General features: G+C 46.4%; 1 protein-coding gene across 2 annotated transcripts; it reads right to left on the reverse strand.

The window, feature by feature from the left end:
- Window positions 1-1,074: 1,074 nt before the first annotated feature.
- On the reverse strand, window positions 1,075-5,264 carry ncaph2 (non-SMC condensin II complex, subunit H2). Of its 2 annotated transcripts, none has more exons than XM_049738490.1 (18): window positions 5,131-5,264; window positions 4,628-4,759; window positions 4,456-4,557; window positions 3,834-3,895; window positions 3,681-3,762; window positions 3,558-3,614; window positions 3,305-3,384; window positions 3,133-3,233; window positions 2,888-2,997; window positions 2,651-2,819; window positions 2,470-2,571; window positions 2,343-2,387; window positions 2,094-2,264; window positions 1,963-2,022; window positions 1,860-1,900; window positions 1,689-1,790; window positions 1,432-1,581; window positions 1,075-1,376 (listed from the first exon to the last, which is right to left on the reverse strand). In XM_049738490.1, the coding sequence occupies exons 2-18, from the start codon at window positions 4,724-4,726 to the stop codon at window positions 1,281-1,283; spliced, it is 1,629 nt and encodes a 542-aa protein (XP_049594447.1). In that variant the 5' UTR covers window positions 4,727-4,759; window positions 5,131-5,264; the 3' UTR covers window positions 1,075-1,280. The 2 variants fall into 2 exon arrangements, with proteins under 2 accessions (XP_049594447.1, XP_049594446.1); XM_049738489.1 differs by having other exon boundaries at window positions 3,112-3,233.
- Between the last annotated feature and the right edge of the window lie 17,931 nt (window positions 5,265-23,195).

Here is a 23,195-nt window from a genome sequence, read left to right on the forward strand (position 1 = left end):
TCACGTGACATCATCACGTGACACTTGCCACCAGTTCAGAAGTGATAACGAAACGAGAGTTGTAACAATGTAAGTGTAAAACGAGAATAGGCTGTGCTAAAACTCATTCGGCTACTTCTTTTCAAGCCTTAATGTTGTTGCGAGCTGCCCACCAGCATAGACAATAATCCAGAGATTCCAGACAGATATTGAAAAACTGTCAATAAAAGTACAATAATTGGAGATTTTACACTGCATACAACTCCTTATAATAAACAATATATTTATGCATAAAAAAATCACAGGTGTGGCCCTATTACTCATTAAAAGTGGGTGTTTTTAAAGGGGGGGGGGGCAAATCGAGCCCAACATTGGCACTTGTGATAGAACTGTATTAAAAAAAATGCTGTCAGTGTTACCATACCACCCGGAAAAAAAAAAAAACAGCTTTAACGGTATTTTGGAACCCTTACTGATGGCCACTTTTTGGGCAGAGTCTGCTTGATTTGACACATCAGTCTGACTACATCATGGAAGGAAGAGATCACAACATCTCCATTGCATTGGAATTCATTGTAAATGCTAAAGTTAAAGTCCCAATGATCATCGTCACACACACACATCTGGGTGTGGTGAAATTTGTCCTCTGCATTTAACCCATCCCCATGTGATTTTGATCCATCCCCTGGGGGAGAGGGGAGCAGTGAGCAGCTGCGGTGCCGCGCTCGGGAATCATTTGGTGATCTAACCCCCCAATTCCAACCCTTAATGCTGAGTGCCAAGCAGGGAGGCAATGGGTCCCATTTTTATAGTCTTTGGTATGACCCGGCCAGGGTTTGAACCCACAACCTTCCAGTCTCAGGGCGGACACTCTACTACTAGGCCACTGAGCTGGATGCTATTGCTTAAAATAAACAAAAACAGTCATCAATTGGCACCAAAATCTGCATGGACATCTCTATGACCACTTCAGCATATCCCTAGCTGCAGCTGAAGTGCCGTCACGTCTATTTCCTTTCACCAGTCACCAACATACGGAAACACAACACGTTTACATTGCTCTATTGTGAACAAAGGTTTTCCAGTAAGAATGCATAAAATGCACAAACATAATTTACTGACAATTGCTGACAATTCGTTTTCTGCACAAAGCCCATGAGAAAAATCATCAAAACTGACATTTGCTTTTTTGCAAATTCAAAGTTGTTGACGCAGTCTGCTTTTAGGCTGAAATGAGCGAGGACTTGGGCAGTTTAGAGTTCAACATAGTATCCAGGTGACGATTAAAGTAGTTTATTTATTTATTTCGGAAGCCCACTGAGCAGCGTCAAGCCCATTGAGTCTACGCTCTCCTCCAAACTTCCCGCGCTGTCGATGTCCACCGTGTACTCGTTGGCCTATAAGACACACGGTGAGGTCAATGTGATGTCACAGTGACGGCGTACCACTTACCAGGTGAAGGGAGGCCAGCAGGAACCTGCAGGTTTCAGTGCTGTCCAAGCCGTGCACAATGGACGAGAAGGCAAGACGCCGACCTATGCCGCCCAATGCTGACACAATCTTGCTACTGTACTCATGGATGTCTAACGGTGCACGCGCCTCCTATCAGGGGGAATGGCGTCAGGTGGGGAAAGGAGTGGGAAGAGTAGTAGCAGTAGCAGCAGTAGGGGGAGGAGGAGGAGGAGGAGGAGGAAGAAAAGGCGGCTGACCTGCCAAAGGAGCTTGGGACGGATCTGCCCCTCCCACTTTTGGACGCGGTGGGACAAGGCAGTCTCTTGTGTGTATTCTCGACAGTTCCCCATCATCTGCTCCTAAACACGCATGCACGCACGTGACACTATCTCATTTCGTGGGAGGCGAGGGGAGGCATCATCACTTACCACTCGCAGCTTGACCAACTCCTCGTAAGTCAGCTCATCTTCTGCAAGCCAACGTTTGCAAGTCACCAAGTCAGGAATCCATCCATCGGTCCTTTCAACTCACCTCCAGACACGTCATCTCCTGCCGCAAACGCTTCCTGCTCCATGTTGTCTTCATCTGCATCTATACACACATGTACATGACGTACCGCTCAGGTGTGCGTATGTGCATGTGTGAGTGCTTGCGCATGTTACCCAGAAGGTCGCGCTCCCCGAGTCCATCCATAGGATCCTGGCGCTTTTCTTGGGTTTCTGCTTCCTCAGGCTCCAGAAGGTCCTCCTCTAAAGCATGATCTTCAACTTCTTCCTTGTTGGTTCTCTTGAAACGACTCAGCTTTCTTCTGAGGCGATGAATGTAGCCGAGGTCTGCGGTAAAACAACGGCTCCTTGTTCAGATTTGATGTGACTTGAAGCTAAACTGCCATGTTAGCGCATCAGCGGTACCGATGCAGGCGGGTCCTTCTCTGAGCTTGCGTTCTGGAAGGTCATCTGCAAGAAGAAGTAGCAGCATTGATGTAATGAAAAGGCAAACGATGACAGTCGAAGCCTCCAGAAGGTGCCCGAGTCTGACATATTTGTTTGAACCAGGTCCTGAAGTCCTGAAGGGGCGACGCAGCCTGACGCTTCCTCTTGCCTTTGTCGTCCAAACCGGACGGAACCTTGAAGTTCTTTCCTGCAGCCAGCATCGGAGTGGTCAAGTCCACCTCTGAACTGAGCTGAATACCCCCATCCCCACCCCATTGAAGGCATACCTGGCTGGAAAGGTGTGTCCGCTCCCAGTGTGGCGTACGGGTCATGAAGTGGCCACAAGTTGTGTTGAAACAGAACGTTGAAAACAGGGAGGGTGGGGTTTGGGCACCATACAGCAGGGCGCGCCGCCGCATCCTTGGACACAACCTGCTGCTGTTCTCGACTTGGAGCCTGAACACAACATGCCACACAGAGTAAAAAACAAAACACACACACGCCGGCACTACATGCGGGCCAACCTGCTGCCTGTTGATGTACTCATCTACTTCCTGTTGCACTTCCACTGCGGCGGCAGGAAGAAAGCTCTGCTCGGGGAGGTCAACCATGCTCTCGTGATCGTCGGCCATGACTTTGTAATCACCAGTCACGGAACATGTACAATTGTACATGGGATGGAGAAACATCCAAGGTTATGTAAATAAGTGTGTGTGTGTGTGTGCGTGTGTGTGTGTGCGCGTGCTACCAGCATCCTGGCGAGGCGTACTCGTGGCAGAGGGCAGCATCAGATCGATCAAGTCCTCATGTCCTGGCAGGAAAATATTGATGCGAAAGTCCTTTTGGCTACACACCACCTCACCTTTGGCACTGGCAGCAACATATGCATATTAAGACCTGGAGCCCATGTATTGTTGTGAGGTTAAGACTTGCTGGCCCACCTGATGAGAGGATACTTGTGCTTGTCTCGACTTTCAGGAGGAATCAGAGACACCGGAGGGAGAGGAACCACCTTCACGCGCTACAATAACACCAACAGCTACTTTGACTGACAGCTCACAGAAAAACCACAGGGGTGTGTGCGTGCATCTGCCATTTGTGCCCAGTTGGCTTTCTGTACAGGTTGTCTTTGTATATGTTCATGTACTGTAGATGCGTGTGTGTGTGTTAGCGCGTGTGTGCGCGTGTTCTGACCGCGCTGGCTTCCGGCTTGTCCACCCAGTCAGTTGTTTTAATGTCCAGTTCGCAAAACTGCAACGACGACAGCAGGTAAGAAACTAGATGCAGTTGTTGGCATTCGTGCGGTGCACTTCTTACGTCATCGTCGTCGCTGTCATCATTGTGCCCGTGCCCCACTGCTGTGCCGACATCATCACGCCCAACCGCTTCTTTGCTTTGCCTGTCACCAGAATGTAGAAAACAAACAAAAGCAAAACAATCAGAGAAAGGCAGACTTGATGTGTTGCTTACTTGTTCTTTCTGTCTCGAATGTAGTCCAATGTTTGAAAGACCAGATTATGCAGCATCTCCACCTGCAACCACATCATCAGCATCAGAGTTGAGTCACATACAGGATAGCGCAAATTGTTCATTTCCTTGTCCAAGAGCGAGTGAGACGGCGGACATTTGCTAAAAATCCCACAATCCCATGCGGCGCACCAGACTGAATGTCAACTCCGTCTTCCTTGCCAATGCATACGCCGATACGCTGGTTAGTTGGATTTGCAACTACACTATATTGGTGGTCTCTAACAGTCTGTAGTGATGGAGAGACTGTAAGTGAGGTTGATTTGAACATACAAACTTCAACAAAGAGAACTGGATTGCTGACTCTCCAGCACCGCAAATATAAATGAATCCAATTGACCAGCGTATACAAGGAAAAGACAGAGTTGACGTCCAGTATTGTCTGCTACATGCGATTGCAGAATTTTTAGCAGAAGTGTCATAACGGCCGATTGGTCAGGCTTGATTTCTGCAAGAAGATTTCTTAACCGAATGCTTGCTGGTCTTTCTCATTAAAGAACACTCTGAAGAAAAGTTGGAGCCTGGGTGGACATTTTAAATCAAACATCTCCAACTTTCTGTTTACCTTCTTGCTGTAGATGCAGGCAGAACCTTGAATCAGCAGCGCCGCCTCCGCAAAGTTGAGTTGGGTTTCCCCTTCGTCCAGCGTAATGCACATATCGTCCAGCTGAAACACAGACCTTTAGAACCACATTGTGCTTTTTTGTTTCGTTGGCTTGCAGTCAAACGTTTTCGACCTCTTCCAGGTAGTCGTTGAGCTCCGCCGCCAGGTCCATGTCCCAGTTTTTGATTAGCTCCCTGATAGGCTGCAGCAGGTGAGCGTATCGGCCCTCCATGACAGCGGGACCACCGACTGACCACACCCACACCTGCGCGTGGGCGCGCGCACACACGAATTTCAAGACAGCTCGAAAAGAGGACTGATCGCCAACGTAAGAACAATATGCTTGGTTGGACATGTAAATGATACATTGGAAAATGTCCATGCAAACCTACAACCCAGAGCCGAGCTTTTAACCGCAAACAAACAGATTAGTAAATGTTCAATGAAAGACGACACTACTCGGATTTATACTACTATTACTGTACTAGTGTGCTGATAAGTATATTGGCGTTGTGCCTAAGGTTGACGCATTCAGAGAAACGATAGAAAGTCATTAAACCGACATTGACGCTTATTTAAACCCAAACCTCGTGACACTTTACGACTAAAAAATCACAAAGACAAACCGCAACTCACCAACGGGGCATATATAAGATCTAAGATAAAGTTGAAGCGTCTACGACAGCGTCAAAGTTCCCGGGCGAATCTTCCTCGATAATATGAAGACAACTTCCGTTTCTAACACTGATATTGAGAAGTGCTGCCGCATAGCGGTCGTTCTCGCGATGTCTGCGGAACAAGTGAGTGATTGCAGTACGCAGAAGCAACTCATTTGTTTTCCTGCTACACGCAGTCAGGCTTTCATGAAAGCAAATGCACACATATCCAGAAACTTACACAACACTCTCAATTTCCTTCGTTTTAACCCAGATAAAACTGGGATGTTGATAATTGGTAATAACTCATAGCAATAAAACAAATGCATTATATCAGAGAGATGTAAAGAGAAATACATTACAAGGAAATAATCAATAAAAAGAGGGTTTTATTGTCATAGGCTCCAGCATGCCCTCGACCCCCGTGGGAACAAGCGGTATAGAAAATGGATGGATGTACCTTAGAGACACATAGAGATACATACGTTCCGTAATTTAGAGTATGTAAACTTTAAACTAACTTAGCTTGTTGGTTTTTTTACATTTCATATATATCTTTACTATGTTTCAGTTTTTTTATCCAACTTTACATAACATTAACTTAAACCTAACTTAGCTTATTTATTTTTTATATTTGTTTTATGTTTTCGTTTAAACTTTCATCTTCACCCTCTACACTTCCACTCAATTCAGGCTTTCTTTTCTTTGCTTCACTTTCCTCCTCGCCATCATTCGACCGCTTTGCAGATTTTTTAAAGAAAGGCGTTCTATCTCTTCCAGGGTGGAACCAATTCTGGACCAGAGCAGCCTGATGGAATGAGTGCTGTGTTTTGAAATTAGCATGTGTGCTTCCACACCTGGTGGATGCGGTTATTGAAGAGAGAGCAACAGTAATGTGTACATACTCTTATTAGTTCATACAAGTTACTCTATCATTTCAATCAATGTGTAAATATTCCTATTAATTTATATACTTTTTATGTCAATCAATGTGTAAATACTCTTATTAATTTATACAAACATAGTTGCTCAATCAGAGCACAGACACGGCACACAGAGCTCAGTTAATTTCCATGACACAGACACAAAACTTTCAGTAGATCAGTGATTTTCAACCTTTTTTGAGGCGCGGCACATTTTTTACATTAACAAAATCTTGGGCACATTATATATTGTTAATATGTTTTTTAATGTATTTATACCCTCACTTAGTGTGAAACCTGGGCCTGTTTCGAGGAACACAAAATGGATATCCTGGCAGGAATGGTAGAAAGACACACACGAAGCTCTTGCTCAAGAGCTCTCTGTCTCTCTCTATTTTTAGTTTTTATCGCAGTCAAGCTTGAGAAGCTCAGCTCACACAGATATGTGGTTGAAAATGGGAGCAATGTCAAAATAGCTTTGATTGCCAGAATGGGGAACTCCTTGGCAACAGATAACCATAAACTGTCCAAAGGAACATCAGCAAATTTTAGCTTTAAACTACGATCTTGTTTCAGTTCAATAAGTTCCTCTTGCTCCTTTAAAGTCATGTCCTTTCCAGCAACGGATGCTGAGCTGTATGGTTCTCTAACCCAGTCAAAGCATTCTGTGAAGGCTGAATGGAAATAAAATGACAATGTCTCCTCAAGAGTTTTCAAATGTGTGCCAATCACCTCGCACATTGCAGCAGTGTTGCCATCATGCAGCTTTACGGTGAGTGGGAACATCTCAAGGCTGCCACGCTGCATATGTTGCCAGAACTGCAACTTTAAACATAATCCGTTCATTTTATCAGTGCTTATAAGCAGATTTTCATTTCTTCCTTGCATCTGTGTGTTAAATTCATTCAGATGATGGAATATATCAGCCAGGTATGCCAGCTTTGCACACCACTCATCACTTGTAAGCAGCTTTGAGTAATCGGATCCCTCGTTTGTCAGAAAAACCTCAAGTTCCTCTCGCAACTCATACACTCGGGCCAGCACTTTGCCCCGCGACAGCCACCGGACCTCCGTGTGGAGCAATAAGCCTTCATGTTCCGCTCCCATTTCCTCACACAAAGACGCAAATAAGTGACATTTCAAAGGTCGCATCTACACAAAGTTCACTGTGCGCACAACATCATTCAACACAGGAGCTAGATCTGCTGGTGAGGTCTTTGCCCTGAGGGCCTCACGGTGCAAAAAACAGTGCCACGTAAGTTTGCTTTTTTCAAGATATTCCGAAGTGACCCGAAATACTTCCTTTCCTGTTGATTTTTCTGGCAGTGCCTTGCAAAATAGGAAGTTTTCTCTAACGACTTCTCCATCCACAAAACGCACGTTGGCCAAGAGCTGACAATGTCCATCAATATCCATCGACTCATCAAGTTGCAAGGCAAATTATTCACTGATGCACATCTTTTCTAAAACAACAGTTTCGATATCCGCAGACATGTCATCAATACGACGGGCAATTGTGTTATCTGAGAGAGGCACTTTAGCTATCTCTTTGGCTGCGTCAGGGCCGAGCATCTCATTTACAATGGTTTTACAAGCTGGCAGTATTAATGTTTCTGCCACAGTGTGGGACGTTTTTGATTTAGCTACGAGATCAGCGACAAGGTAGCTAGCTTTGAGGGCTCTCTCATTTACCTTTGTGTTTTTTCTCACAAAATTTGCCTGTTTCTCATTGTTTGTACGCAAGCGTACAAAATAGTCCATCGGCTTGTTTTGAATGGAAGGGTGTTTCGTTTGGAGATGCCGTTTAAGCTTGCTTGGCACCATGGCGCTATTGGACATCTTCTCACCACACACCAAGCACAACGGAGTAGGTGCCATTGCACCCCCGCTGAAAGTGAATCCAAATGAAAGATAGCGTTCACTGTATTGCCTCCATCCCACCGTCTTTTCTTTTTCTTTTGTCCACTACTCATATTAGAGCCTTCATCTGTGTCATAATTTTGTCTAGGGTCCTGTTCGGCATTTGCATTTTCCCTTCTCAAAAACGTCTTCATCCCGGTCACTCGCTTGTCTTGCTGTGATCCTAAATTGCCACTGTCACTTGACGGGCAGCTGCAGCACTATCTTTAACTTTGTTTAGCATCTGAGCGAATCCAAGATGGCGCGACCAAGGTGTGAAAATGTGTGTAGAGTTTTACAAATCACTGTGTGTAATGTTTTACAAAAAGGGTGAAGCAGACATTGTGTGTAATGTTGTGTAGATCTGTGGAGGAGTTTTGCACCTTGAAGTAGAGTTTTGAAAATTGTGTGGAAATTTTTATTTTAGTGTGTAAACAATCATGAAAAACTGTAAAAGGATTAGATTCTCCGTGGCTGATTTAAAAGAATTGTGCAGCCTCTCTGCAGCTGAAGTCCCCTGTCACATCTATTTCCTTTCAACAGTCACCAACATATGTTTGCCATATGGGTGCCAAAGCGCGTATTGTTCAAAGTAGAAAACGTAATAGAAAGAACGACGAGACAGCTCGCTCCAGTGTAGGCACCACATCTACTCGAGTGTTCTGTTTTGATGACTTCACGCTATATGATTGGGTGGAAGGACAGTACAGTGATGTTTAAGAGTGTGGTTGCTCTGTTTTGCAGAAATGGTATTGTAGTTCAAACATTGACAATGTTTTGGAAGAAAACTTCTAAAGACAATGCACACTTTTTAAAGTAAGTGATTATTTGATTTGTTGATGCTTTTAAAAAGAAAATGTAAAATTTGCAGCTAATGTTAACTTCAAATCATCTTGCGGGGTGGATTAAACCCGTTCACGAGCCTGATCAGGCCCGCGGACTTTAAGTTTGACACCCATGGTTTAGAGCAAGAACAGCAGTGAGCTGGCACGATGTCTGCACCAGCTACAGGTTTTTGGAGCTGCACACAGTGGGGTATTGAAGCCCTTGAAAAGCTGTGCGTCCGGCTTGAATCTTCATTCCAGCGGGCTACTGGAGCTGTTGGGACAAAATACGTTGTAGGAGGAAGGGTATTTCACTGCATGCTATTGGAGCCACCTGGACAGCGCAAAGTGGGCTTGTTATTGCTTCAGTGCAAGCGTGGAGCTGCCTGGACACGGTGCACGTGGTCTAAAGCTGCATCTCAGAGATGGTTTCTATCAAGGGCCATCTAAATGATGTCCACACCTGGTATGCATTGGTAGCTGACTCGCAATTGTCAAACAAACTGCGCATCAAGGTTTACTGTCCTACATATAAAAAAATCACAGTGGAGAACCAATAAAAGAGTTGTTGACTTTTGGCCAACATGGCAGAAGCAGAAAGGTAAAATTAATAGCCAAAGCTTTATTGGCTAAAACTGGTAATTTAGAAAAAGAAAGGTTAAGATAAATGAACTCTACAAACTGAAACAAAACATTGTTATAATGATGGAAGATAAAGCACATGTCAATGATGTTAAAGGTGAATTTGACATGTTTGTGGGTTTCTTTGAAGAAACACACAATGGGAATAAGGGTTTGACAAGTCTCTTGACTGATCGAGAAGCAAAAAAAGCACAATGTATAGTAGTTTGTAGCTAAAACGCTAAATCAAAATGAACTAAAAAAGAATTGCTTCGTCGCAGCAGTTACAGAGTTGCCTGGCCTCCAACTATCCGACTCCAGCCAATTTCCAACATGGACAGAACTGAATAAAGCTACTGTGCACTCCCATCATGGGGCAGCCAACCCCGATTCTCAGATCAAATCTTCCAACTACATCAGTGCCGAGAGGGCCTTATTAGTCTAAGATCACGCTGACTCCTTTCTGGGAGAAGTCAAAGCCCTTAAGCAGTACCATCCACCCTCTTCAGGAAGCAGACTCGGTTACCTGGCTCCAGAGTACGAGCAAGAAACTGGCATTGTTCGCATCAGTGGTAGGCTTCGACAAGCTACTGATCTTGAAGCTGAAACCATCGTTCTGGATCCAGGGCACCCTCTCACGAAGTTATTCATTAAAGACTGTGATAAATAGCTTCCCCATTAGCGGAACACATCCGAGCAGAGCTGCAATGCCAATTCTGGATTTTGAGAGTAGAACTGCCATAAGAATTCTTCATGTTAGTTATGTTATTCAGCAGTGCTTTAATTTGAAGTAAGGTGCTTTATTCTGAAGGCTGTCTTTGATTGATTGATAGAACTTTATTCATCCCACAGCGGGGAAATTCACTTGTCACAGCAGCGCATATGAGTGCAAGAATAATACGAGTGCAAGAATAAAACAAGTACCAAAATTTCAAAAAAGGGTAAATAACAGACAAGGACAAACACAAGTGCCGCTAGTAGAGACGAAACACATGAATATTGTCAGGTGCTATGCATGTTGTAAAATCTGACAGCAGAGGGAATGAAGGACCTGCGGAACCGTTCCTTCCTACACCGAGGGTGCAAAAGTCTGCCGCTAAAGCGATACCACTTCCTGCTTTACGTTAGCGTACATACGTACATGTTGGTTACAGTGGTACAGCAGTCATTGACGATAAACTGCTTGCTGGATTGCTTGTTGGCTTGTTTGCTTGCTTGCTGCTCGCATGCTTGTTTGTTTTCCTAAATGATTAACTCCACTGCATAACTGCATTCTACCGGAGCGCATCATTCCAAAGTAAACCGACAAATCTACACTGATGTCCAGCATACTTTCTAACAGTGATCAATCACATTAAAGTCCAGCATTAGAGGTCGCTATCCTCAACAGTCGGCGCTCAGTGTTTTGGCCCATTTCAACTAGTTGAACAGAAGATACAGTTCCAACTGCTCCGCATTTCTCTCACTGAGAGTTGTCATGAAAGAACAAGTCATTCTGTAGCCTGTCCTGCATACCCTACTCATCAAGTGGAAGGTATTCTGAACCCCAAACCACTTGGATATGTCTCAACTGACATCGCCGGCCGATCGTGACCCCATAATCCCATAACGCAGCATATGATGCTCATGGAACGCAGAGATTTAACACTTCCACAAGCTATCTTTGACAGTTAAGACCTTCTGGGGCAACATCTGTGTAGACACAGCCAAGTGCTTGCCGACTACGTTTGGTCATCCTTAGTCCGCCAATACCTACCGGGTTTTTAAGATCGTCCAAAGTGACAGTGCTAAGGAGCTCTGTGCTTATCAGTTGGTCCTTATTGTAAATCATTGGTTCTCGAAAGTATCCTGGCCAGTGGGCACCATGACAGACATTTTTCCTGCTCCAGATGGTGGAGTACAAACAGCTGCCATTAAGGTGAAGTAAATCTACGTACATTCATTCGGTCGTCTGTTTGATTTCTCTTCCTCGATTAAGTGAAGACGATAACTGCGCTCCCAGCAATGAAGATTGACAATTATCCTGACAGAAAATTGGGAGTGGCTGTTTAAAAAAGACTGGAGTGAATGAAAGTTAGGTTTTGGCGTGTCTTCTTTTGAGGTGTTTTTTCCCTTCACTTCCAGTGTTGCCTTCTTTTCATTTGGTGTGCAATGATTGACAAAGTAATCAGGTTGTGTAAAATATCACACGTGTATTTCAAATGTTTGTAGTCTATGCGGTTTACGTATATTAGTATTGTCATTGACAGACAGACAGAGAGAAACACAGACATAGACAGACAGACAGACAGACAGACAGACAGACAGACAGACAGACAGACAGACAGACAGACAGAGACAAACACAGAGAGACAAAGACAAACAAACAGAGAAACAGACAGAAACAGGCAGAGAAAGACAGAGAGAGAAAAAACAGAGAGAGGTATCCATCTATCCATCCATCCATTTTCTGTACCACTTGTCTCCACGGGAGTCGCAGGCGTGCTGGAGCCTATCCCAACTGTCATCGGGCAGTAGGTGGGGGACACCCTGAAGCGGGTGCCAGCCAATCGCAGGGCGCACAAAGACGAACAACCATCCGCACTCACACTCACACCCATGAAACGTTTGGAGTGCTCAATCAGCATACCGTGCTTATTTTTGGGATGTGGAAGGAAACCGGTGCCCGGGGAAAACCCATGCAGGCACGGCGAGAACATGCAAACTCCCCACAGGGAGGGCTGGAGGTGGAATGGAACCCACACCTTCTGAACTATGAGGTGAACATGCCATCCAGTGTTCCACCGTACCGCCTCCAGACAGAGATAGACAGAGACAAATAGAGAGAGAGAGAGAGAGAGAGAGAGAGAGAGAGAGAGAGAGAGAGAGACAGACAGACAGACAGACAGACAGACAGACAGACAGACAGACAGACAGACAGACAGACAGACAGACAGACAGACAGAGTAGCTCGAAACAAATACTATTTAAAAATGTATTTCCCCAACGTAATTCAGTCGCTGCACCCATCCATTCCTATCGTAAAATGCTAGCCGCCTTTATCGTGCTATTAATAAATGTACTCTTGTCAACCCGTTGTGATAGCAGTTACACAGTGTGGTTTCCCAACTTTGAAGTGCTTTGTTCTGTGGGAAGTGAAGGTCAGGTCAGGTCAGGTATGGGGGGACGCATCGCGGTAACGCTTCGCTGCACTTACCTTCTTGCTCCACTCCATCAGTGACCTTACGGCGTAAGACCGAGCGCCCGCCCAACCCGACACCCCCACAATCTCAAGATGCTTCCCGTACTGCTCCAACCACCGCGCATGCGGTCGCCCTACTGGGCAATTCCACCCCCTCGGGTCCAGAGCAGACAGAATCCTGTTCGCTGGAACCGAGGGCGGGTAGCGTACCACGTGGCTGTAGAAGCGCAGTTGTTGCTCCCATATCTGGCAGTTGACGCACTCCATCCCTGCTCGCTCGAGAACCGTCTGGTTTGACACACGGTCTCACCAGTGGATCCCAAGGATGCGACGGAGGCAACACAAAGGTGTTCAGTCTTCACCTTTGCCCGTCAGTCAGTGTCCATGCTTCACAAGAGTAAAGCAGGACGGGCATGACCAGCGAGCAAAAGACTTGAACCTTTGTCAACGTGCTCAGATATCGGGAGCGCCAAACAGTCCCATTCAGCAAGCCCATCGCTCCATGCGCAAGACCAAGCCGACGAGAGACCTCAGCCTCACACGAAGCGGAGCGGTGAACCACGCTGCCGAGATAAGTGAAGTTGTCTACGATCTCCACCTTCTCGCCCGCCGCATCGGCTGACTCGATAGCAGCATCCAGAAAGTCACCGAAGACCTGGATCTTCGTCTTGATCCAGGAGATGCGCAGTCCCAGTACGGTTGATCTTTTTGGCGTGAAACCGGACTGCTCAGGGCGCTGGCGGTCCAAGAGCTGCTGACGTATCCTGTTTAGAAGTACCCAGGCGAAGACTTTGCCTGGCACCGAGAGAAGGGTAACCCCTCGGTGGTTGTCACACTCCCGGATATCACCTATCCCCTTCCAGATAGGGACGACAATGCCCCTTTTCCAGTCGGTTGGGATGAGCCCTGAGCTCCATACGGAGCAAATCAGCGTGTGCAACACCGGAGGGTCAAGGTTCATTTGAACCAACTGAGGCGCAGCAAAGCAACATTTCGCCATTTGATATCACCCAGAAGCGGTGCGCCTTATCGTTGGAAAAAGACGTGCCGAGCATCAAGTGATTTGTTGTTTTTTTCCCAAACTAATAAGACTTATTGTGCCATCATCTGGCGCAAAGGTGCTAAACTGGAGATAAATCTCCAGAGAGAGACACATCCCAGTGAGCTCTCGCTCTCGCTCTCTCTGTCTCTCTCTCTCTCTCGCATGTTCCACAACAATCATCCATCGTGTGAATGTCTTGCAGTAGCAGCAGCAGAATCGTTCGAATTCCAAATCAGGTTTTCCCATTAAAAATAATGGAATAAAAATTTATCCGTTCCAAGCAAAAAAAAATGCCTTTTTTAAGCATTTGTTCATTTGCGCACCGCCGAACGTGCAACTGTAGCGCGTCGCCGACCGCGCAACTGCACCGCACTGATCGCATTATTGTGACAGAGCCGTCGCTGAAATTTAAAGTTAAGTTAAAGTTAAAGTCCCAATGAGCGTTACACACACATCTGGGTGTGGTGAAATTTGTCCTCTGCATTTAACCCATCCCCATGTGATTTTGATCCATCCCCTGGGGGAGAGGGGAGTAGTGAGCAGCAGCGGTGCCGCGCTCGGGAATCATTTGGTGATCTAACATCCCAATTCCAACCCTTAATCCTGAGTGCTGAAGTGAATTTTGAACTTTATGCGCATCTGTATGTTGCATTAGATAATCCACTAGTAGCAGTAAGACTATAAAACTATTTTTGCTGTACAGAGAAGCTTTAGTTTCAGTAATTTATAGGTACTTAGTAGAAGATAGAAGGGCCAGTTGTCCGTGACCAAGGAGAGCTGAAGGGATGACCTTTTAGGGGAAACAAGCAGACTGAGACTCAAACTGTGGCTGTTACCCAAAGCCGTGACATCAGCTTCTTGTCAGGTATAAAAGCTTACGGGCCTGACAAGGGAAGGGGCTCTCTCTCGCGCTTTTTAACATCCATGCCTTGGGGCCACTCAACTTTTTGGAAAGACTTCACTCTGACATCGGTTGAATAAAATCTTTTCCCAATCAGCCGTGTGTCCCTGAAGTCTTCATTTGCCTGGAGCCAGCCACCGACCACCGAGTGTTTTTTGGAGACCAGCAAAGAAACAAAAACCATTCACCACCGAGTGTTTTTTGGAAACCAGCAAAGAAACAAAAAACATTCACCACAGTGCCAAGCAGAGAGGCAATGGGTCCCATTTTTACAGTCTTTGGTATAACCCGGCCGGGGTTTGAACCCACAGCCCTGGTCTCAGGGCGGACACTCTACCACTTGGACACTGAGCTGGCTAATGTAGAAAATATTTTTAAAGTCCTGATGTACTTTTCAAAATTTGAGTGGACCTCAGTGCGCAGGGAGCTTAATTTTGTCCGATCGCGCAACTGCAGCGCACCGCCGAACGCGCAACCGTAGTGCGCCCCCGACCGCGCAACTGCACCGCGCTGATCGCATTATTGTGACAGAGCGGTCGCTAAAATTTAGAAAATATTTTTAAAGTCCTAATAGACTTTCCAAAATGTAAGAGGACCTTAGTGCGCTTAATTTAGTCCGATCGCGCAACCGCAGCGCGCCGGGCGCTCACTGTCGCATTGCTTTAGGAGCGTCTTTGTGTTTTAGGATGGCTTTACTGCTCCCACTTGCTTCCTTTGGAGGCATGATTAGAGTTGATGCAATCCTCAGAGTAACGAGAATGTAATAACGAACGGAGTCAGTTGGCATGCGGGTCTTCTCGGCTCATCTCGCGAGGTTCGACAACCGAATTTCGTCCGACATTCGAAGCAAAAAAATCTCGAATTTTTTGTTCGAATACCGATTTGTTCAAGAACCGGGACGTTCGAAAACCGAGGCTCCACTGTACGTAGTTTATAACAAACATTGTGCTTTTTAAAATACTGAAGTGAATTTTGAACTTTATGCGTATCTGTATGTTGCACTAGATGGTCCACTTCTAGCAGTAAGACTATCAAACTATTTTCGCTGTACAGAGAAGCTTTAGTTTCAGTAATGTAAAAGTACTTAGTAGAAGATAGAAGGGCCAGTTGTCCGTGACCAGGGTCGTCCATCCCCAACAGCGCTGGTCAAGATCTCCTTTTTAGGACTGAAGTAAACTAGTAGATTGAAAACTACAGCTGTTACCCAAAGCCGTGACATCAGCTTCTTGTCAGGTATAAAAGCTACGGGCCTGACAAGAGGGGGGGTTCGTTCCAGCGGGGGCTCGTTCCAGGGGGTGCTCGCTCTAACGCGGGCTCGCTCGCTCTCGCTCGCTCTCTCTTTTTTTTTTTTGGGGGGGGGGGGGGGGCTTTTTTACATCCATGCCTGGGGCCACTCAACTTTTTGGAAAGACTTCACTCTGACATCGGTTGACTAAAATCTTTTCCCAATCAGCCGTGGGTTTCTGAAGTGCTCATTCGTCGGGAAACAGCCACCGATCACCGAGTGTTTTTTGGAGACCAGCGAAGCAGCAAAAACCATATACCACATTTTTGGCGTCACAAACAGGATTCGTGTTCTCCAGGGGACCGTCCCGTCCGCTCTCTCCGCGAGCATCCAGCGGCCAGCCGACGACCTGTATTGAGGTGAGTTGCTTGCACTCAAAGTCGCCGCAGCATGCTCGCTCTTGGAAAGGGGGGGAGGGAGCGTTGTCCCCCACACGGAGGGCAGTTAAACGGATCTGATGGGGCCACGGCGGGCTCCAGGGAAAGTTGTCTCTCCTAGTCGAAAGCTGTCATAATGCGACTTTTGAAGGGGGAGTGGCCCCAAATAGAGACAGCGAAAGAAAAGTAAAATAAAAACCGGAAATAAATAAATAAAAAACAATAAATAAAAAGGGAACAGTAACAAAACGTTTTGGGGATTGCACGAGTGAATGGCATGTCTTGTGAGAATGATAAACGAGAAGAAATAAACGCCCCAGGGAGGGCGAATGTGAAACAGGACAGGTTGTCGAGAACAACGCTGGTCGGCTGTCACGGGAAAAAAAAAAAAAAATAGTAGGAAGTCCCATAAAACGTGGACGTGGAAATTAGTCGTGTCAATGGTCCGGCGGAGGATCGAAATTTTAGCTGTGTGATTGTGGCGGAAACACAGGTACGATTGAACTATGTTGTGACAAGAGATAGATCACACCACCTCGCCCCCATATGTTCAAAATTCCTGGGACACAGCCGGGACACTGCAAGCGCCAAGTGCGATTGTCGAGACGTTCGGTGGCCGTGCTAGTCTCTGCCAAAGTCCAACGAAAAAGGGAGGTTGCGTTGACCGTGTTTGGCCAATGGGAACGAGCGCAACCTTGGCATCCGTACTGTGAGAGTGAATGGAAGAAAATATCTGGCCAGGTCAGCGACCTGTGGATGCGCGCGAAGCCACGTCGTTTGGGCACTGATCGAATTAGAGGTGTATGTGAGTTATAAGGCTTGTCAATTTAAATGCTGGTGTAAGAGGCCCCAGGTAAAACTTAGGACTGTCGGTTTTTGAATATTGATTAAGCTGATACGATCTGCTTGCGGTTCGATTCCTCTATGGGGACGTATTATAATAGCATGCACGTCTGTCAAAATTTGATAAATTTGAGCCTGTACAGACCGCGTTTGGGAAATAGGTGCTGAACGGCTGTTGTGTGTAGAGATCCCTCTGGAGACAGGGAAAACGTGGCAATGAGGCCTCGGAGTGCAAGGATTGGTATACCTTGGGAAAAAGTAATTTGTGTGCACACTTACCGTATTTGCCGGTGTACAGGTCGACTCGGTGTATAAGTCGACCCCCTAAAATTCGACGGAAATTTACGATTTTATGATATATCCTTTGTATAAGTCGAGCTCAATTGTTGCATTATATTAAACTTCAAAATTCAATATGCGAAATTTATTGACGAAAGGTGTTCAAATTCCGGGAGGCCGTGCGCATGCGGCTGTTTATAAGCACCGCGGAGGAGATCGCGGCCGGCGAGCTCGCGCACGCCGCCCGGCACCAACGGGAGGCCGGAAATAGCTCCAAGCCGAGCGGATCGGCACTTTATAAGCACCGCGCAGGAGATCGCGGCCGGCGAGCTCGCGCACGCCGCCCGGCACCAACGGGAGGTCGGAAATAGCTCCAAGCCGAGCGGATCGGCACTTTATATGCACCGCGGAGGAGATCGCGGCCGGCGAGCTCGCGCACGCCGCCCGGCACCAACGGGAGGTCGGAAATAGCTCCAAGCCGAGCGGATCGGCACTTTATAAGCACCGCGCAGGAGATCGCGGCCGGCGAGCTCGCGCACGCCGCCCGGCACCAACGGGAGGTCGGAAATAGCTCCAAGCCGAGCGGATCGGCACTTTATAAGCACCGCGGAGGAGATCGCGGCCGGCGAGCTCGCGCACGCCGCCCGGCACCAACGGGAGGTCGGAAATAGCTCCAAGCCGAGCGGATCGGCACTTTCTAAGCACCGCGCAGGAGATCGCGGCCGGCGAGCTCGCGCACGCCGCCCGGCACCAACGGGAGGTCGGAAATAGCTCCAAGCCGAGCGGATCGGCGCTTTATAAGCACCGCGCAGGAGATCGCGGCCGGCGAGCTCGTGCACGCCGCCCGGCACCAACGGGAGGTCGGAAATAGCTCCAAGCCGAGCGGATCGGCACTTTATAAGCACCGCGCAGGAGATCGCGGCCGGCGAGCTCGCGCACGCCGCCCGGCACCAACGGGAGGTCGGAAATAGCTCCAAGCCGAGCGGATCGGCACTTTATAAGCACCGCGCAGGAGATCGCGGCCGGCGAGCTCGCGCACGCCGCCCGGCACCAACGGGAGGTCGGAAATAGCTCCAAGCCGAGCGGATCGGCACTTTATAAGCACCGCGCAGGAGATCGCGGCCGGCGAGCTCGCGCACGCCGCCCGGCACCAACGGGAGGTCGGAAATAGCTCCAAGCCGAGCGGATCGGCACTTTATAAGCACCGCGCAGGAGATCGCGGCGCCTCATTGGACTTCCAGCGGGCCGCGCACTCGCGCACGCCGCACGGTTCAAATTTTCTAAGTGCAACGCACAATGAGATGCATGAGAAACGGCCTTGGTTACCATCACATTTGAAGCGATGAATACGAAGTTAAATTTTATGACTCGGTGTACAAGTCGAGGTCGATTTTTTTCGGTCGATTTTGGATCGAAAAAGGTCGACCAATACACCGGCAAATACGGTAAGTTAAATTCTGCAGAAAATAAAGGGGAAAATATAAAGCGCTATTAGAAACGAAAGGAAACGAAACGTGCGTATTTGTCACCAAACTGCATAGCCGCAGTTGGCAAGCAGCAAAACGTGGAATGGATTCGAATCCTGCTCTGTCTTCTATGTTTGTGATTGTCTGCGCGTGCAGAGACGTGTGGGATCCCTGTGTGTGTGTGTGTGTGTGTGTGTGTGTGTGTGTGTGTGTGTGTGTGTGTGTGTGTGTGTGAGTGTACCCATGGGTGTGTGTATGTGAGCGTGTGTGTGTGCGCGTGTGCGCGATCGTGAGTAATTGTGTGTGTTTGCTCTTGAGTGCGTGTGGGTGAGCGTGCTTGTAGAGGCAGCAAAAAGCTAAAAGGATAGTGAGCTTCTCGGTGCTCTGGGGCGCGTGCCCGCCTGCGGTGCCCGCTCGGGGAGGGGAATCTGGCTTCGGGGGCGGGGCAGGGAGTGGCCAACCTGTACCTGCCCACCGTGTTTCAAGGCTAGGCCCTCCCCGTGTGGGTGACGTGGGGGCGGGGCGCGGGGCCAGAGTTGTGCCCATTTTGGGGCCTACCTTGCTGGTAGCGAGAAAATGTGACAGGATGATGGAGGACGGCATGCTGAAGGAGCAAAAGAATGCATGACCAACAGTGGAGGTCCTGAGGTAACTGCAACCCAGGAGAATTAATGTGCCACAGCTGTCTAACAAGAAACAAGAAGCACGGGAATGCTACCTAATACGACACTAATATAGATGTGCATGTATGCATCTCAAGAAAGAGTGTGGTCCCTCATAAATAATGAGGGACCCTACTAGGGTCAGCTGGCGCCCCCTAGACCCTCTGGGAGCAATGAGAAATTGGAGTTGCAGAAAAGCCCAACTTGTTAGTTTAAATTAAAGACAGAATGATAAAATTAAAAACCAATTATTGATATTGCTCTCTGGGGCTCTCCTCAATACTTCTGATTTTCTGTTTACATAAAAAACCCGACACAGCGGATACATCCGTTGGCTCCAGGACAAAGAGACACAGACTGAACTTAGAATTAATGTTTAACAGCCGTCTAACAGGTGAAGACTAATTTATGAGCGCAAGAGAGGTATCAAGTGAGGGCCACAGCGCCAGCTAGAATTAAAGGAATTCTCTGGATTTAGACATAGGACTGAATTGTATTCACGGAGAGCCTGCTCATAAATTTTGGCTCGACAAGGGCGACCAGCGCCTATGTAACAAGACTCACAGGTCAAAAGCAGTAAGTCCAAAATAGAGGAGGAGATGCCTACGAGGAGATATTAGATTTGGAAGTAATCTGTTGGTTCTCTTAATACCCTTGTAAAAGTCTACTCGGTACAAATAAATTAACGATAGGAGCAATTTAGAGGTCCAAAAGTGAGAAATTCAAATGAAAACCACATCCTAGATTCGAATAACATGAGCATGAGAAAGTGAACAGCTGAGAAATAGTTCAGTAATATCTGTAAAGTGAGCATAACACCAGTAATACTTAGGTCAAAATGGAGATGATGCTATGTACAATTTGGAAACTATCAGAAATTGAAGGCTCAAATCAGGAAAGGTAATAAAGAGGATGGCATAAAATCAAAGTTAGGAAAAACAAACGATAGAATGTAGCCTGAAAATAGAATGAGCTTTTGGAAATTGCAGTATAATCGAGAGAAATCACAGTTAAGACTGGCAATTTAAGTTTGGGGTAATCTGCCAATTTAAAATGGCTCAAATGAGGTCCATCACAATACATCTGAGAGCTCATGAAGGAAAGGCGGCGTCTTTCTCAAGTGTATTACATTGTCGATAATAGTAGAATTTGAAGTTTGATTAACAAAAGGCACTATGAAATTAATGGCATATGGGGAGACGATATCTAAGTTTGGTATCCCAGTCTGTCTCTTTCAGTGGTCATCAGTTACTCTGAAACTCGATCCCGAGACTCCACCGACAGCTGAGAACAACAAGAAAACGGTGCATGGCTCTGAGGCACCTTTGACCTTTGCAAGAGCAAAGGACTATATTTGTGCTGGGGGGAGCACAACGCTCTGAGAACGACATCCTCGGAGGCAGAGTACAAAGAGTGAAGGAACTTACAAGATGAGAATGGACTCAGTTGAAAATGGACTCATCCAAGAGTGAGAGATGAGTTGACTCTGAGACTACAACCAAAGACAACAACTTGACAATGAGGTGCGGCGAAAGACACATGAGACCTGAAAGATGCATCAAGCTGCTGAGACGTTATCAAAACTAGTGGAGCTTGGGTCAGAGTGGAGGGAAGCTTGCTTGGGCACTGAGTTTGACACCACTGAGGAGTCTTGATAACTAAAGACGTATAAAGAAATAAGGAGCAAAATGTGTAGTGTTACAGAAAAAGGAAAAGCATCATAGTCAGGGATTAAATTTGGATAAAACAGATAGGCTAACACTGTAAGAAATAAGAGTAGAATCATATTTAGCCCATCCAGCTTAACGATTAGACATTTAGTCATTGACACTTTGGAGAAGGGAAAATAGGGCATTAGGACCCATTAGGATGCAGTCAAGAGGTGATTAGATTGTTCAGTGGAGCTAATTAATAAATTAGAAGTTAATCACACCTCACAGGGAAATTCTGGAGTCAAACAAGTCCGATAAAATCAAGGAATAACACCCATGAAACCTTTTGACAGTTAAGAATAATACTGCTACTACTAATACTAAGAGTCACACTAAGTGATAGTGAACGCGATGACAAATGTGATAGAACTCGAATATCAAATGCCTTAATATGGCAAAGTGAAAATAACGTGGTGGAGTAGACTGTTGAAGTATCTTTACCCGGCTGCTCGATCAGAACGATGGATTAGGACAAAAATTATTTAGGAACCATCTGAGGCTGCTTCTTCCCCCATGCTCACCTATGAACATGCTCAACAGTGGAAATGACTGAATTTTTTAGGCATTTATTTGGCAATTTTACGGTAAAGGTGAGGTACGAATGTAGGAAATATTTAATTGGGAAGAACATCCGGAAATGAAGGGTTACTGTTAGTATTCACTGATTGCCTGCTCACTTACACATACTAAATTTGTTTGCTGTGGTATGAGTGCTAGAAACAAATGGAGTGGCATTTGTGCGGTTAGGAATGAGTGTGTGTGTCGGGAGCAGTGTGAAAGGCCAAAGTATTTTGGAGTTGGTATGAAAGGGTCACAGTTGAGGGTAAGATTCCTCTCACCTGAGACGGGAACACCCAAGAGTGATGACTGACAGCTGATGGTTAATCAGAGGCACCATGAACAGCAAAATAGTTCATGGAGAAGGCCGAATTCAGCAACACGGATGGACAAGACAGGACTAATATCAAACATTAGGACGATGGACGATATGACATGACAAACGTGGACTCACCCGACAGGGTGACAGACTATGTAGACGACAAGCATACATTTGAAACTTAAGCTTGCTTGTGGCAAGTGCGAGCTTGGCTTTGTTTCTGTGTGTCACTTGACTTATTGCAGCATCAACCGCCAGCCGAGGAGCAGATTGCTGGTTGTTTTATAACTTGTATTACTTTTGCAGGCTGTCGATTGCAGTCTTGGAAAGTTTATGTTGAATTCACGTGAAAATGTTAACCCTAACCCTTTTGATTTTTATGATGATTGATGATTTTCAGGACGGAATCCCCGTGCGCCATGATTCATCGTGTGTCTATTTTCATTTAGTAGATACTCGATGCCTGTGTAGTTTTGTGAGTACAAGTGTCCGTTGTTGGTATTGCCGAGTGTGAGGTGCACAGTCAATTTTCAGGAACTTGGGGATGACGATCCTGGATGAGTGCAAGGTTCGACAGGACGGGCTGCAAGACATATGATGATGTGGTAGGACATTTGCCGGTTCCTTTTTGGATGCCTAATGACACATTGGGTGAATGTGTCAAAGGGGGGTGGGGTTATGTTTGAATGAGTAAGTAGATATAAAATTTAATTGTGACATTCAATGTATTTTCGGATTCACTTGTTTTTGAGGCTTTAACAGGACGTGCCACAATTCAACAGGCAGTGATGGAAGGAGCAGAAGAAGCATCTCGAAAGCAAAGTTAATGGGAGATAACAATCTGGAATGGAAGCAAAGCGTGGTAACAATCTAGCGACAGTAAGGGTTAAGGTCTATCAACAGAAAAGCATGAATGACGACAAATCATACAGCTAATAGGGATTAGACTGCAGCACAACAGGCAACAAATGTTTGGAAGGTAATTAAATAAAATAGGAAACTGGATCAGAAACAAGGAATAGGGAAAATTTCTTAACACATGAATGCATTAAAGCTGCTATTAAAGGGAAAGTATTTAAGAACACATTTCGACGAAGATAAGGTACATACACAAATTGGTTGGACAAAACTGACGAGACTGGTACCAATTTGA

The sequence above is a fragment of the Syngnathus scovelli genome, chromosome 13 (assembly GCF_024217435.2).
Source record: "Syngnathus scovelli strain Florida chromosome 13, RoL_Ssco_1.2, whole genome shotgun sequence".
In the NCBI taxonomy this organism is placed as follows: domain Eukaryota; kingdom Metazoa; phylum Chordata; class Actinopteri; order Syngnathiformes; family Syngnathidae; genus Syngnathus; species Syngnathus scovelli.